Source organism: Sphaeramia orbicularis, chromosome 2 (assembly GCF_902148855.1).
Source record: "Sphaeramia orbicularis chromosome 2, fSphaOr1.1, whole genome shotgun sequence".
Lineage (NCBI taxonomy): Eukaryota > Metazoa > Chordata > Actinopteri > Kurtiformes > Apogonidae > Sphaeramia > Sphaeramia orbicularis.
In genome coordinates, this window is record NC_043958.1 from 474,459 (window position 1) to 488,313 (window position 13,855).

General features: G+C 44.6%; 1 protein-coding gene across 1 annotated transcript in view; it reads left to right on the forward strand.

Annotated features, from left to right (window-relative positions):
- LOC115436143 (zinc finger protein GLI2-like) overlaps nt 1-13,855 on the forward strand; it is a 65,307-nt gene that overhangs the window by 20,290 nt on the left and 31,162 nt on the right. Inside the window, 4 exon segments of the mRNA XM_030158908.1 lie at nt 1,121-1,306; nt 8,440-8,641; nt 8,717-8,909; nt 11,120-11,230. Of these exon segments, the coding sequence (XP_030014768.1) occupies nt 1,121-1,306; nt 8,440-8,641; nt 8,717-8,909; nt 11,120-11,230 (692 nt within the window).

Genomic DNA, 13,855 nt, shown 5'->3' on the forward strand with positions numbered 1-13,855 from the left:
CGCATAGTTATACGGGGGTGGGGGGGGAGTAGCCGTCATCAACAGCGTGTATTTCCTTTCAGTGATATTTCAGACTGCAGTACTCTGGTGATTAAAATAACTGCACATGTCAGTTCTTCCAAACACCTGTGTCCCCCCCCACCATCTGAAGACATTAAAATGAAAATGTCCATGGAACAGACCGCTACTGTTACACATGTTTATGTCCACACAGGTTTATTTCCACTTGTGAGTGATTGACAGGAGTCTTAGTCCCACTAATCAGTACTAATACTAATAAGAACAATAATATGTGATGTTCAGTTGTTCAAAGTAAACAAAGGGGGCCCTCTAGTGGTGGGAATAAGTGTCACTAATGTATGTTTTGTCCTTGCGGTGTTCCCGTAGTCAGTTCGGACATAAGAAGGAACTAACAGACACGTTTCTTTCACTCTGTTTGTATGGCCCCAAAAACGTTTGTCTGTGAGTATTTTATGTTCAGTTGTTGTCAGAATGAATAGTATCAAATATCTCTGATGTGAACCTTTGTTTCTGGAAAAAAAGATGTTGTAAATCTTAAATTAATCTGTAAATGCTAATCATTAGCGTGTCTATGAATTTTCCCATTGAAGTTAGCATCGACCTAGTGATCTTTTTCCCATTCATTTAAATGTATAATGCCATGTAAATGTACTAAGGCAGTGAACAGAACTCAGATTTAGTTTGTATGTGTCAGTTTTACAGTGAGTCTACAGGAACAGATTTGGACACAAGTTTTGGGCGTCTGTCTTTTCTTGGTAAACCTGTTGTCTATCTGCAGCTAATCGCTACACGCACACAAGCAGAAGAATAGGAGTTAGAATAAAACCGCATTAACAGGAGATTTTTAAAAATTGTCGGCGTTATTTAATGAATGCGTTAACGCGGTAATAACTCATTAACTTGCCCAGCTCTAAACATTTTTTTTATATCAGATAAGATGAAGAATGGCATCAAATCTTCAGTTTTCAGAAGCTAAAACAACATTCAGCCATTTTCAACAGGATTTCACTGGAAAAACATCTGATCGTGCTCAGTTTAATTTCCGTCCGTCCTGGACCAGAGCCCCTCCCCCTCTGACTCCACCCCCTTTGTCTTCCAGTGGCCCATGAGCACCTGAAGGACCGTGGCCTGTTCGGACTGGCCCCGCCCCCCCCAGGGACCAGCCCAGCTGAGTACTACCACCTGATGGCGAACCACCGCAGCCCCTACAGCGAGCTGCTGATGCAGGGGGCGGGGCCAACGGCGGGGACACACCCCCTGTCTGACTACATCAGCCCCATTGACGGTGAGTCAGACCGGGATCAGGTTTCACCTGAGGACACGGGGGGCGGGAACAAGACCAGGACTGATCTAATCTGGACCGGTCCAAAAACCAGGTCCCAGGACTTAGACGACAGTGTAGGGGACAAGACCGAGACTGAACTGATCTGGACCGGTCCAGTCTAGAGGTTGGTCCGGTCTAGAGGTCGGTCCAGTATAAAGGTCAGTCTGGTCTAGAGGTTGGTCCAGTATAAAGGTCAGTCTGGTCTAGAGGTTGGCCCAGTCTGGAGGTAAACCCAGTTGAGAGGTCGGTGTGGTCTAGAGGTCGGTCCGGTCTAATGGCCGGTCCGGTCTAGAGGTTGGTCCAGTATAAAGGTCAGTCTGGTCTAGAGGTTGGCCCAGTCTGGAGGTGAACCCAGTTGAGAGGTCGGTGTGGTCTAGAGGTCGGTCCGGTCTAATGGCCGGTCCGGTCTAGAGGTTGGTCCAGTATAAAGGTCAGTCTGGTCTAGAGGTTGGCCCAGTCTGGAGGTGAACCCAGTTGAGAGGTCAGTCCGGTCTAGAGGTCAGTTCAGTCTAGAGGTCGGTGCGGCCTAAAGTGTGTTTTATGACATCATTGTCTTGTGTTTGCGACTTTTTCTCAGTCTGTCGCGTCTTTCCAGACTTTTTCATCATTTTACATTTTTAAGTTTTTCCATCTCATCACATCTTCATCATTTTCATCCCAGTTTTCATTCTTATTAATTTTTCTTTAGTTTCATCTTACGTCTTTTTTCGTCAGTCTTTTGTCTTTTTTCGTCAGTCTTTTGTCTTTTTTCGTCAGTCTTTTGTCTTTTTTCGTCAGTCTTTTGTCTTTCTTCGTCAGTCTTTTGTCTTTTTTCGTCAGTCTTTTGTCTTTTTTCGTCAGTCTTGTCTTTTTTCGGTGCTCTTCCGTCTCTGATTCGCTGTGGGTTCATTCTTCTTCGTCCTAATCGTTACTGGTGTCACTGTTTTCTTTTTCTTCTGTTCTTTTCCTGGTCTTCTCTTGTCGGACGGTCTGTTCGGTGGCTTAATGCATGAGTCTCACCTGCAGCAGCTGATTCTTCCCAGCGCTGCTTTAGGACAGACCCTTTTTCACTCCCCCCCCCCCCCCTCCCCCCCTTACACCCCCCCCCCCCCCCCTTTTCCCAGCTGCTGTGCCATCGTTTGAACCTACAACCTTCAGTCCGCCAGTCGGAAAAGCCCCGCCCCGGGGACGCTGCGCACACATTGGTCCAGTCACATCAGTCGGCAGTCGGAGGCCTCCCAGTGTCGGCCGCTGATATAAATCACCACTGGGGGGGGGGGGGGCTCTGAGCCGGAGTGGAGCGGGGCTCTTCCATTGGTCCATTCATCAGGGGAAGTGGCACATTAATAAACATATCTCCCCAGAGGTGAGACCGAGCAACAGAGATGAATACGAGTGCCCGGTCCGAGCCGCCGCCGTCCCCTGATAACCGAAACAAACGCACCTGACCGGCTGCGCCCCCCCCCATCCTCTCGACACCGTCACCCTGAGCCACGCGTCAACTTCAGCCGCTTAAATGTCCAAATTAGCGTCCCATGACGACGCCCCCCCAAACGCTAACGTCTTTAGTAATAAACCCACGTCCCTGGAGGAAGCGCCGTCGACATTGTTCCTCTTTTGTCGCATTTGTTTTGTCATCATTCACGTCCCCGCTCTCGACCGACTGCGAGTCTCAAAGCGACGATTTCCAAACAGGTAACATATGTCGGAGAGACAGACTTAGAAACAACCTTTTAGCCCCCGTCATTAAGCAGCAAACGGAGCAGGATTAATGGAGGCGCCATGACGGCCTCCGAGCCGCGTTACGTAAAAGAGTCTGACAAGATGGACGCCAGACGATGAAGGGAAGGAGGCGGACTGTAAGACGGAAACCGGTTCAGTGGCGGACATTTTCATCTGGTTTGGTGATTTTGTCACCGTGTCTTTGACGTTTTAGATCAGACTGACTTCAGTCCACATTCAGGTCCACATTCAGGTCCACATTCAGGTCCACTTTCAGGTCCACTTTCAGGTCCACGTTCAGGTTCACATTCAGGTCCACAGTCAGGTCCACTTTCAGGTCTACATTCAGGTCCACATTCAGGTCCACCCAAACAAACCCATGCAGTGACATCCATCCCATAATATAAACCTATATTTGGACATTATTATGGTTTTGGATCCCAGAGCCCTGGTAGAAAACAAAGCCCTGAACTCAAGGCGTCCACATACTTTTGTCCACATGTTGTTCTTTCTTTAGTTTTATTTCTGACGTTCCCAAACTGGACCGTCCCAGTCTGACTGTGGTTCTGGTTCTGGTTCTGGTTCTGGTTGTGGTTGTGGTTCTGACCCGTACGTCCCAGTCTGAATGTCCGTTTCCAGCTCAGACTCTGGTTCAGATCCATTCTGTGTAAATGACCTTCATTAAAGCCAGTGGAGCTGCAGATGTTTATCTGAACTCATTAAAGGAATTCAGAGAATTAGTGTGAGTGCACTGATGACAGATGAGGGAACGGGGGTGGGGTCAGCACACGGCAACGGAAAACCGCTTTAGAATGAGTTTAGAACGGGTTTAGAACAGGTTTAGAACGGGTTTAGAACAGGTTTAGAACAGGTTTAGAACAGGTTTAGAACAGGGTTTAGAATGGGTTTAGAACAGGGTTAGAACGGCTTTAGAACAGGTTTAGAATGGGTTTAGAACGGGTTTAGAACAGGGTTAGAACGGCTTTAGAACAGGTTTAGAACGGGTTTAGAACAGGTTTAGAATGGGTTTAGAACAGGTTCAGAACGGGTTTAGAACAGGTTTAGAACGGGTTTAGAACGGGTTTAGAACAGGTTTAGAACGGGTTTAGAACAGGTTTAGAACGGGTTTAGAACAGGTTTAGAATGGGTTTAGAACAGGTTTAGAATGGGTTTAGAACAGGTTCAGAACGGGTTTAGAACAGGTTTAGAACGGGTTTAGAACAGGTTTAGAACGGGTTTAGAACGGGTTTAGAACAGGTTTAGAACGGGTTTAGAACGGGTTTAGAACAGGTTTAGAACGGGTTTAGAACGGGTTTAGAACAGGTTTAGAACGGGTTTAGAACGGGTTTAGAACAGGTTTAGAACTGGTTTAGAACGGGTTTAGAACAGGTTTAGAACGGGTTTAGAACAGGTTTAGAACGGGTTTAGAACGGGTTTAGAACAGGTTTAGAATGGGTTTAGAACGGGTTTAGAACAGGTTTAGAATGGGTTTAGAATGGGTTTAGAATGGGTTTAGAACGGGTTTAGAACAGGTTTAGAATGGGTTTAGAACAGGGTTAGAACGGCTTTAGAACAGGTTTAGAATGGGTTTAGAACAGGGTTAGAACGGCTTTAGAACAGGTTTAGAACGGGTTTAGCGGAACAGCTTTAAAATGGCTTTAGAACAGATGTACAACACCCCAAAGTGGAAAGAACTCTGAACAGTCAAAAGGTTTAGAACGGGTTTAGAACAGGTTTAGAGCAGGTTTAGACCAGGTTTAGGACAGGTTTAGACCAGGTTTAGGACAGGTTTAGAGCAGGTTTAGGACAGGTTTAGACCAGGTTTAGGACAGGTTTAGACCAGGTTTAGGACAGGTTTAGACCAGGTTTAGAAGGGGTTTAGACCAGGTTTAGGACAGGTTTAGACCAGGTTTAGGACAGGTTTAGACCAGGTTTAGGACAGGTTTAGACCAGGTTTAGGACAGGTTTAGACCAGGTTTAGAAGGGGTTTAGACCAGGTTTAGGACAGGTTTAGACCAGGTTTAGACCAGGTTTAGACCAGGTTTAGGACAGGTTTACACCAGGTTTAGACCAGGTTTAGGACAGGTTTAGAGCAGGTTTAGGACAGGTTTAGACCGGGTTTAGAACGGGTTTAGACCAGGTTTAGACCAGGTTTAGGACAGGTTCAGACCAGTTTTAGAGCAGCTTTAGAGCAGGTTTAGAGCAGGTTTAAGACAGGTTTAGAGCAGGTTTAGAGCAGGTTTAGGACAGGTTTAGAGCAGGTTTAGAGCAGGTTTAGGACAGGTTTAGACCAGGTTTAGGACAGGTTTAGAGCAGGTTTAGGACAGGTTTAGGACAGGTTTAGAGCAGGTTTAGAGCAGGTTTAGGACAGGTTTAGAGCAGGTTTAGAGCAGGTTTAGGACAGGTTTAGAGCAGGTTTAGAGCAGGTTTAGGACAGGTTTAGAGCAGGTTTAGGACAGGTTTAGACCAGGTTTAGAAGGGGTTTAGACCAGGTTTAGGACAGGTTTAGACCGGGTTTAGACCAGGTTTAGACCAGGTTTAGGACAGGTTTAGACCAGGTTTAGACCAGGTTTAGGACAGGTTTAGACCGGGTTTAGAACGGGTTTAGACCAGGTTTAGACCAGGTTTAGGACAGGTTTAGACCAGTTTTAGAGCAGCTTTAGAGCAGGTTTAGAGCAGGTTTAAGACAGGTTTAGAGCAGGTTTAGGACAGGTTTAGAGCAGGTTTAGGACAGGTTTAGAGCAGGTTTAGACCAGGTTTAGGACAGGTTTAGAGCAGGTTTAGAGCAGGTTTAGGACAGGTTTAGACCAGGTTTAGGACAGGTTTAGAGCAGGTTTAGGACAGGTTTAGAGCAGGTTTAGGACAGGTTTAGAGCAGGTTTAGGACAGGTTTAGACCAGGTTTAGGACAGGTTTAGAGCAGGTTTAGGACAGGTTTAGAGCAGGTTTAGGACAGGTTTAGAGCAGGTTTAGGACAGGTTTAGAGCAGGTTTAGAGCAGGTTTAGGACAGGTTTAGAGCAGGTTTAGGACAGGTTTAGACCAGGTTTAGAGCAGGTTTAGGACAGGTTTAGAGCAGGTTTAGGACAGGTTTAGAGCAGGTTTAGAGCAGGTTTAGGACAGGTTTAGAGCAGGTTTAGAGCAGGTTTAGGACAGGTTTAGACCAGGTTTAGGACAGGTTTAGAGCAGGTTTAGGACAGGTTTAGAGCAGGTTTAGGACAGGTTTAGAGCAGGTTTAGCCCAGGTTTAGGACAGGTTTAGAGCAGGTTTAGAGCGGCTTCCACAGCCCCCCAGACGGTGACAGTTCAGTTCTTTGTAAACCCGTCCACAGCTGGACTGGACCCTGGCCTCATGTTTGACACCCCCGCTCTAGATTCAAGATTGTTTATTATTGTTTATTATTTTGTTTTGTTTACAAACAACAACATTTGCAGTTTTCAGCTAAAACACAAACTTAAATACACAGATTTATTAAATGAGTGGTGTCAATCACAACAAACCCCGCCCCTCACATGTACTGTAGCTTATTTTGGTGTTGATCCAGATGATGTCATCATGTCTAAACCTGTGCTGATGTCATTGATGATGTCATCATAGACATATTTGGCCCATTCTAAGTAAATGGGAAACACCAGTAATCTATAAACCCAGTCTGGTCTGAATTCAAGACCAGAACCAGAACCAGAGGTGGAAGACCGGACTGAGGAAGACCACCTTCTTCTTCTTCTTCTTCTTCTTCTTCTTCTTCTTCTTCTTCTCCTTCTCCTTCTCCTTCTTCTTCTTCTTCTTCTTCTTCTTCTGGAGCTCCAGTTCCACAGCGTCCTGCCGTTCAGGTTTCTTCGTGTTTCCTCCACCGCTTCCATGAAAACGAAACTGCGTTCTCCATGAAAATCCATCTCCGTCTGGTATGGATGGAGTCGTCGTGCGTCCGAGGGGTCCGGGTGTCGGGGGGAGGCGGCCATCGCATCAATCAAACGGCGCCGTCAGGACGACAGGGAGGGAGGACGTGGGTGATGATTTCCCAGTCATGACTTTGTATTAGAAGAGCTGAACGTCCCACAGTCTGATATGAAGGATGTGCAGCATTTATCACCCACATCTGTCACCCATGGAAACGGGGGCGGAGCTTCTATTCAACAGATGGAAAACTGATCTGGAATCTAAACCAAAACATCTAAGCCGTACAGACCCACAGCGACTTTTAGGTCAGTTTTCTCTGTATTTCACATTTCTGAAGGGATTTAGCACCATTTATTCAAACACTGTCTTTCTTATTTTGTGGGTTTTGTTTTTTTTTTTTTTCAGTGTTAATCATGTTTTTTTTCCTGAATTTAATTCACTGATCATGTAGATGTTCATTAAAGCTCAGATTAAAGCTGAGGTTTATTCTATCAAAACCAGAGAATGTTTTATTTATTATTTTGTACATTTTCTCATTTGCTTTTGTTGATTTTGTTTATTGTTTTACTCGTTATGTTCATTTTCTTGCCTTTTTAAAATTCTTTTCTTCATTTTAGTTCAGTTTGTGGCTCATTTTGTCAGTGTTATTTATTGAATTGTTTTTACAAATTTTTGTTCATTGTTTTCATTAGTTTGGCTGTTTTTGTTCCTTTTGTTGTTTCTTTTATTATTTTTTTGACTCAGTTTTTGTAAATGTTTTGCTTGTTTATCCACTGTCATGGATCCAACTCCACAGGTTTTACTGGTGAATCAGTGTTTACATTTTTTATTCACTTTGTTCATTTTATTGCCTATTTTCTCCCTGTTAGTTATTTTGTTTTGGCTTATTCTCTCAATGTTACTAATTATTTTGTTGATTTATTAAATTCTGTTCATTTTATTCATTACTTTCACTGTTTTTGTTCATTTTGTTGCTTATTTTAGTCTTTTTTTCTATTTTACTTTTTTGTGCTTATTTTTTCCACATTATCCATTATTATTATTTATTTATTTTTTAAAATTCATTTTTGTTCATTTTTTCCACTGTCATTGATCCAACTCCATAAGTTTTACTGGTGAATCAGTGTTTACATTTTGGATTCATTTTGTTGTTTATTTTCTCCATGTTATTATTTTGTACATTCATTTATTTTTTAAACTTAATTTTAGTACATTTTTTTGCTCGTTTGAGCGTCATTGATCCAACTCCATGGGTTTTACTGGCGAATCGATGTTGTAGAAGATGACAGTGTTTCCATGGTAACTACACGTCCATATATGGTCATATCTGATGACCATGGAAAGACTGAGAACCGGCCCCTCCCAGTCTCGTAGACTGACAGCTGTAGTGCCCGCCCCCATTGACTCATTGAGAGCAGGCCCCTCCCAGTCTCGTAGACTGACAGCTGTAGTGCCCGCCCCCTGTTGACTCACCTGTGTCCCCACCTGTGTCCCCAGCGTCCCGGTTCTCTGGCCCCCGCCTGACGCCACGCCTTGGCAGGAAGCGCGCCCTGTCCATCTCGCCGCTGTCGGACGCCGGCATCGACCTACAGACCATGATCCGCACCTCGCCCAACTCGCTGGTCGCCTACATCAACAACTCGCGCTCCGGCTCGGCCGCCGGCAGCTCGTACGGGCACCTGTCGGTCGGCGGCCTCAGGTAAGACCACGCCCACACAGCGGGTGAAGGCGGTCCTCAGTCCTAATCTGACGGTGATGTCCCCGCCCCCTGCAGCCCGTCCTTCCCGTTCGCCAACCCCATCAACCCCATGGCCTACCAGCAGCTCCTGTCCCAGCAGCGGGGGCTCGGAGCCTTCGGACACGCCCCTCCCCTGATCCAGCCGCCGCCCACCTTCGCCGGCCGCCAGCTGGGTCTCGGCCTGTCGTCGCTGCCGGCCGCCGCCCACAAACGAGACCTGCCGTCCAAGGTGAGACACACAAGAACAGCGGAGAACCGAGACTGAAAGAACCTGGTCTGGTCTGCAGTCACCTCCTCCTCTACCTCCTCCTTCTCCTCCTCCTCTACCTCCTCCTCCTTCTCCTCCTTCTCCTCTTTCTTGTTCTCCTCCTCCTTCTCCTCCTCCTCTTCCTCCTCCTCCTTCTCCTCCTCCTCCTCCTCCTTGTTCTCCTCCTCCTTCTCCTCTTCCTCCTCCTCTTCCTCCTCCTTCTCCTCCTCTTCCTCCTCCTCTTCCTCCTCTTCCTCCTCCTTGTTCTCCTCCTTGTTCTCCTCCTCCTCTTCCTCCTCCTCCTTCTCCTCCTTCTCCTCCTCCTCCTTCTCCTCCTCTTCCTCCTCCTCTTCCTCCTCTTCCTCCTCCTTCTCCTCCTCCTCCTCCTCCTTGTTCTCCTCCTCCTTCTCCTCTTCCTCCTCCTCTTCCTCCTCCTTCTCCTCCTCTTCCTCCTCCTCTTCCTCCTCTTCCTCCTCCTTGTTCTCCTCCTCCTCTTCCTCCTCCTCCTTCTCCTCCTTCTCCTCCTCCTCCTTCTCCTCCTCTTCCTCCTCCTCTTCCTCCTCTTCCTCCTCCTTGTTCTCCTCCTCCTCCTCTTTACTGTCTGTCTCCTGACATAAATTTGTTGATCCATAACATGATCAGATTTTGGATTCACTGTTCACACAGTGTGATGGTCCAGTTACTGTCTGAGTAAAAAAAAAAAACTTTTAGTTTCTATTATTTCATTTAATTTATTCCCAAAATATGGATAAAATCACATCTAGAATCACATTTACAATCTGAGGTTCTATTGTATTTTTCACATAAATTTTCTTTGTGTTTTTTAAACAGTTGCTCTTCCATAGAAATACATAAAATAATAAGTGAAGTAACTTTTCAAAGTGTTTGTTTGGTTTTAAATAGTGTCTGTTCTTCAGTATCTGTGTGGAGCCTCCACAGTTCTGGACCCTTGAACTAACTGACACTGGGACTCCTACAGAAGTGTCTGATGACCTGTTTTCTTTTCTTTGACGTTCTTTACATCCTAATTACTGAGCACACACACACGCACACACACACGCACACACACGCACGCACGCACGCACACACGCACGCACACACACACACACACACACACACACACACACACACAAACACACACACACGTCCAAATGCACATGTAAATGACTCCACTCATATTTAAATCCGTCTCACTGATGTGACCCAGACAGAACAAATACAAACAGACTGAAAACTTCCGTTAGCGCTCCAACTGCAGGTTCCTTTGACAAGTAGATGGAGTGACAGCGGGGACGGCCAATCACATGTATGTTAGCAAAACCACAGAGCCAATCGGAGAGCGATATTTACATTAGAGGCGGGACTTCCAGTAGCGACCGACTGTTAACCCTTTGTGTTCCAGAATCAGTGACTAAACGCTACAGACAGCAGATGGACTGAGAGTGAGTACACAGCAGAGGATGGAGACTGGTACAGATGAGTCCTACACACCTGCCTGGACCACTGCAGGTGTGTGTGGTACCTGGACCACTGCAGGTGTGTGTGGTACCTGGACCACTGCAGGTGTATGTGGTACCTGGACCACTGCAGGTGTGTGTGGTACCTGGACCACTGCAGGTGTGTGTGGTACCTGGACCACTGCAGGTGTGTGTGGTACCTGGACCTCTGCAGGTGTGTGTGGTACCTGTGGTACCTGGACTACTGCAGGTGTGTGTGGTACCTGGACCTCTGCAGGTGTGTGTGGTACCTGTGGTACCTGGACTACTGCAGGTGTGTGTGGTACCTGGACCTCTGCAGGTGTGTGTGGTACCTGGACCACTGCAGGTGTGTGTGGTACCTGGACCTAGACCTTAGCAGCAGGTCCCTGGAGTTCTGTAATGTTCAGTGGTCCTGACACTGGGCTGTCCTTCTGTAGTCCAGACCAGTTGGGTCCAGCAGGTCCTGCAGTTGTGCACATGTCCTTCTGTAGTCCAGACCAGGAGGGTCCAGCAGGTCCTGCAGTTGTGTACATGTCCTTCTGTAGTCCAGACCAGGAGGGTCCAGCAGGTCCTGCAGTTGTTCTGGTTCTCCTTGTTCTTCACTAACGTCACTTCTCTGCAGTTTGGTGCTGGAATATTTCAGACTCTAATTCCTTGTGTGTGAAACCAGGTCAAAACCTGGGTCTGAACCCTGTCCTGTTCTGGTCCCCTCAGAACCCAGGTGGTGACCCTGCTGTCAGCAGCACCGTAGACTCCGCCATCACCAAGAGGTCAAAGGTCAAGAGTGAAGCCCAGGGTCTGAACTCCTCGCCTGCTTTATCTCCGGTATGAACACATTCAGTTGAACTCAACAGGAACTAAAAGCAGCTGCATTTCTGCCACTTTCACGTGTGTTTTCTGGAAAATTATGGAACGTTTTTGGATAAATTTCAGAGTTTATTCAATAACAAGTTGAATATACGAGGTTGTCATCATCAATATTCCCTTAAAGTTTAATGTTAGATGTTTCTTCTTGAAAGTAGGTGGTTAGAAGTGGAAGAGAATTAATATTTACAGTCAGAGCAGGAAAAATATTTTGGAAGAAGAACATGTAAAATCAGAGTCATGGATAAAAAACCCAAACTTCTGTTTGTTTCTGTAAACGGGTTTGAGTCTGGTTTGGACTGACTCCACATGTAAAGGGTTATGACAGAACTTCTGTTAGGATTTGGCGCTATATAAATAACATTTGATTGATTGAGTGGAACAAATGTCTGTTGCATTTTAGAAGCAACAATAAAAACTAAACCCAAACAAACCAATGTAATGATATTTAGTCAGTAGTTAGTGAAATATTGATGTTTCTAAATTATATGGACATAAATATTGGGACACATGTCTACAGCTGATCATGAGGATTTGACATAGAAACATAAATATTTATGATATTTATCCCATCATATAAGACTATATTATTATCTACTAGATAATAATATAGTTTTATGTTATGGGATAAATGTCATTACATTGGTTAATTTGGGTTAAATATTTATCTTTGTTTCCAAAATGACTCAGACATTTCTCTCAACATTAATTTTGTTTTGTTTTTTTTGTCCATGACTGATTTTAAATGTTCTTTCTCTAAATTTCTATATTTTTCCTGCTCTGACTGTAAATAATAATTTTCTACCACAACAAACGATCAACTTTCTTCACATTTCACTTAAACTTGAAGGAAATATTGTTTCTAAATTATATGGACATAAATATTGGGACACGTCTACAGCTGATCATGAGGATTTGACACAGAAACATTAATATTTATCATATTTAGAGCTGCAACTGATTAATCGATTAGGTGATTGAAGCGAATGCAAAAATTCCTGATTCAATTAATCAACTCAAATTGAAGGGAACTATTCTGTTGCAGTTTTCCTGAACTGAAGCTTCTTTGTTCGTCACAATAAGCGTCCGTGTGAAACACAACAGTGGAACCAATGTTTACCAGCAGAGAAATGAAGGAAACAAAGCTTTGATTCAGGAGAATTGTGGTTGAATGATTTGTTTGGATCACTTTGAGATGATTAATGGGTTGCAGCTCCAATCATATCTATCCCATAATATAAACCTCTACTGTGGCATTAGTTCCCAGATCCCTGTTAGAACAGAAACAGCTGAACTCATGGTGTCCACATACTTTTGTCCACATTTATCTGCTGCCTTTCAGCTCCGTCAGGCTGGGAAACGTTGGGTTTTTGAAGCAGTTCTAAACTGTCGCTGTGATTCTTGACCCCTGGGACCGGAGCCTCTGGTGACCCCCGTGTAAAAGACGTCTGGGATAAAGAAAAACTCCAGCTGATAAGAGCTTTGCATCCCTTCCTCCTCCTCCTCCTCCTCCTCCTCCTCCTCCTCCTCCTCCTCCTCTCCCTGGCCACTGTAAACTGTGCCAGAGCACTTCATTTTCATGAAATATTGGCCGGGCTTTATTGTCATGTGAGGAGCCTTTTCCTCTTTCTTTGACAAATTTGCGGCTGCTCTCCGATAGCAGGGCAGGTTTGGCCGTGATGCATGGGGACGGCGGTGCGCGGCGGCGTCTTGGGGCCACTAGAATTGATGAAGATAGCGTGTGCGTGGGGCAGACACAAACATGCTGCAGTCAGCGAGTTGTGTGTCGCTGCGAATCGCTGCGAGTCGCTGCGAATCGGTGAACAGGAAGCCGGGTGGGACGGACCACGCGTCAACGTACGAGGCAGGAAGAAGCGCTTGAATACGTTAGTCTGATGTTTAGTTGAACTTTCCGTGGCAGAAAAAGATTTGTTTTACAGAGTTTTCCTGTTGGATTTTTTTCGCTCACCGCAGCTGCGTCTGTTAGCTTTAAACATATTCTCCGACGAAAATACTAGTTGGATTCATTTCAAATTTGTTAAATACACTATAAAAAAATCTGTAATTTATCAGAATTTTCACTGTTTATTTGACAGATTTTTCCTGTATTTTTAAGATACAGGAAAATATTAATGTAATGACAAAAACAGACTGTGATTTTACATGTCAAGAGTAAAATAACATGAAAAAAAACTGCAACTGTGAATAAACAAAAAAATGTCAATTTTTTTAAAAGAAATTTTTTTTCTTTTTTCACAGAAAAATACAGTTAAAATACATTAGCAAATGTATCACAATTTCATAAATATTTCTTTTGTATTTATGAGATTAAACTGTTAATTTAAAGTTTAATACTGTAAAAAAAATAAAAAGACATAAAATTACTGACAGTTAACAGTAACAGAAGTATTAGTTCTGTCAGTTGAACCAGACTTGTTTGTTCATTGACAAATATATTGTGTAATTACAGGAGGTTTCACAACAAAAATGCTGAATAAATGTATTTTTGTGAATGTATAACATGTATAAGCACTGATAAACTGTCCAAATACAGTTTTTATCAGTGGATTGGACAACTGAGTCTCA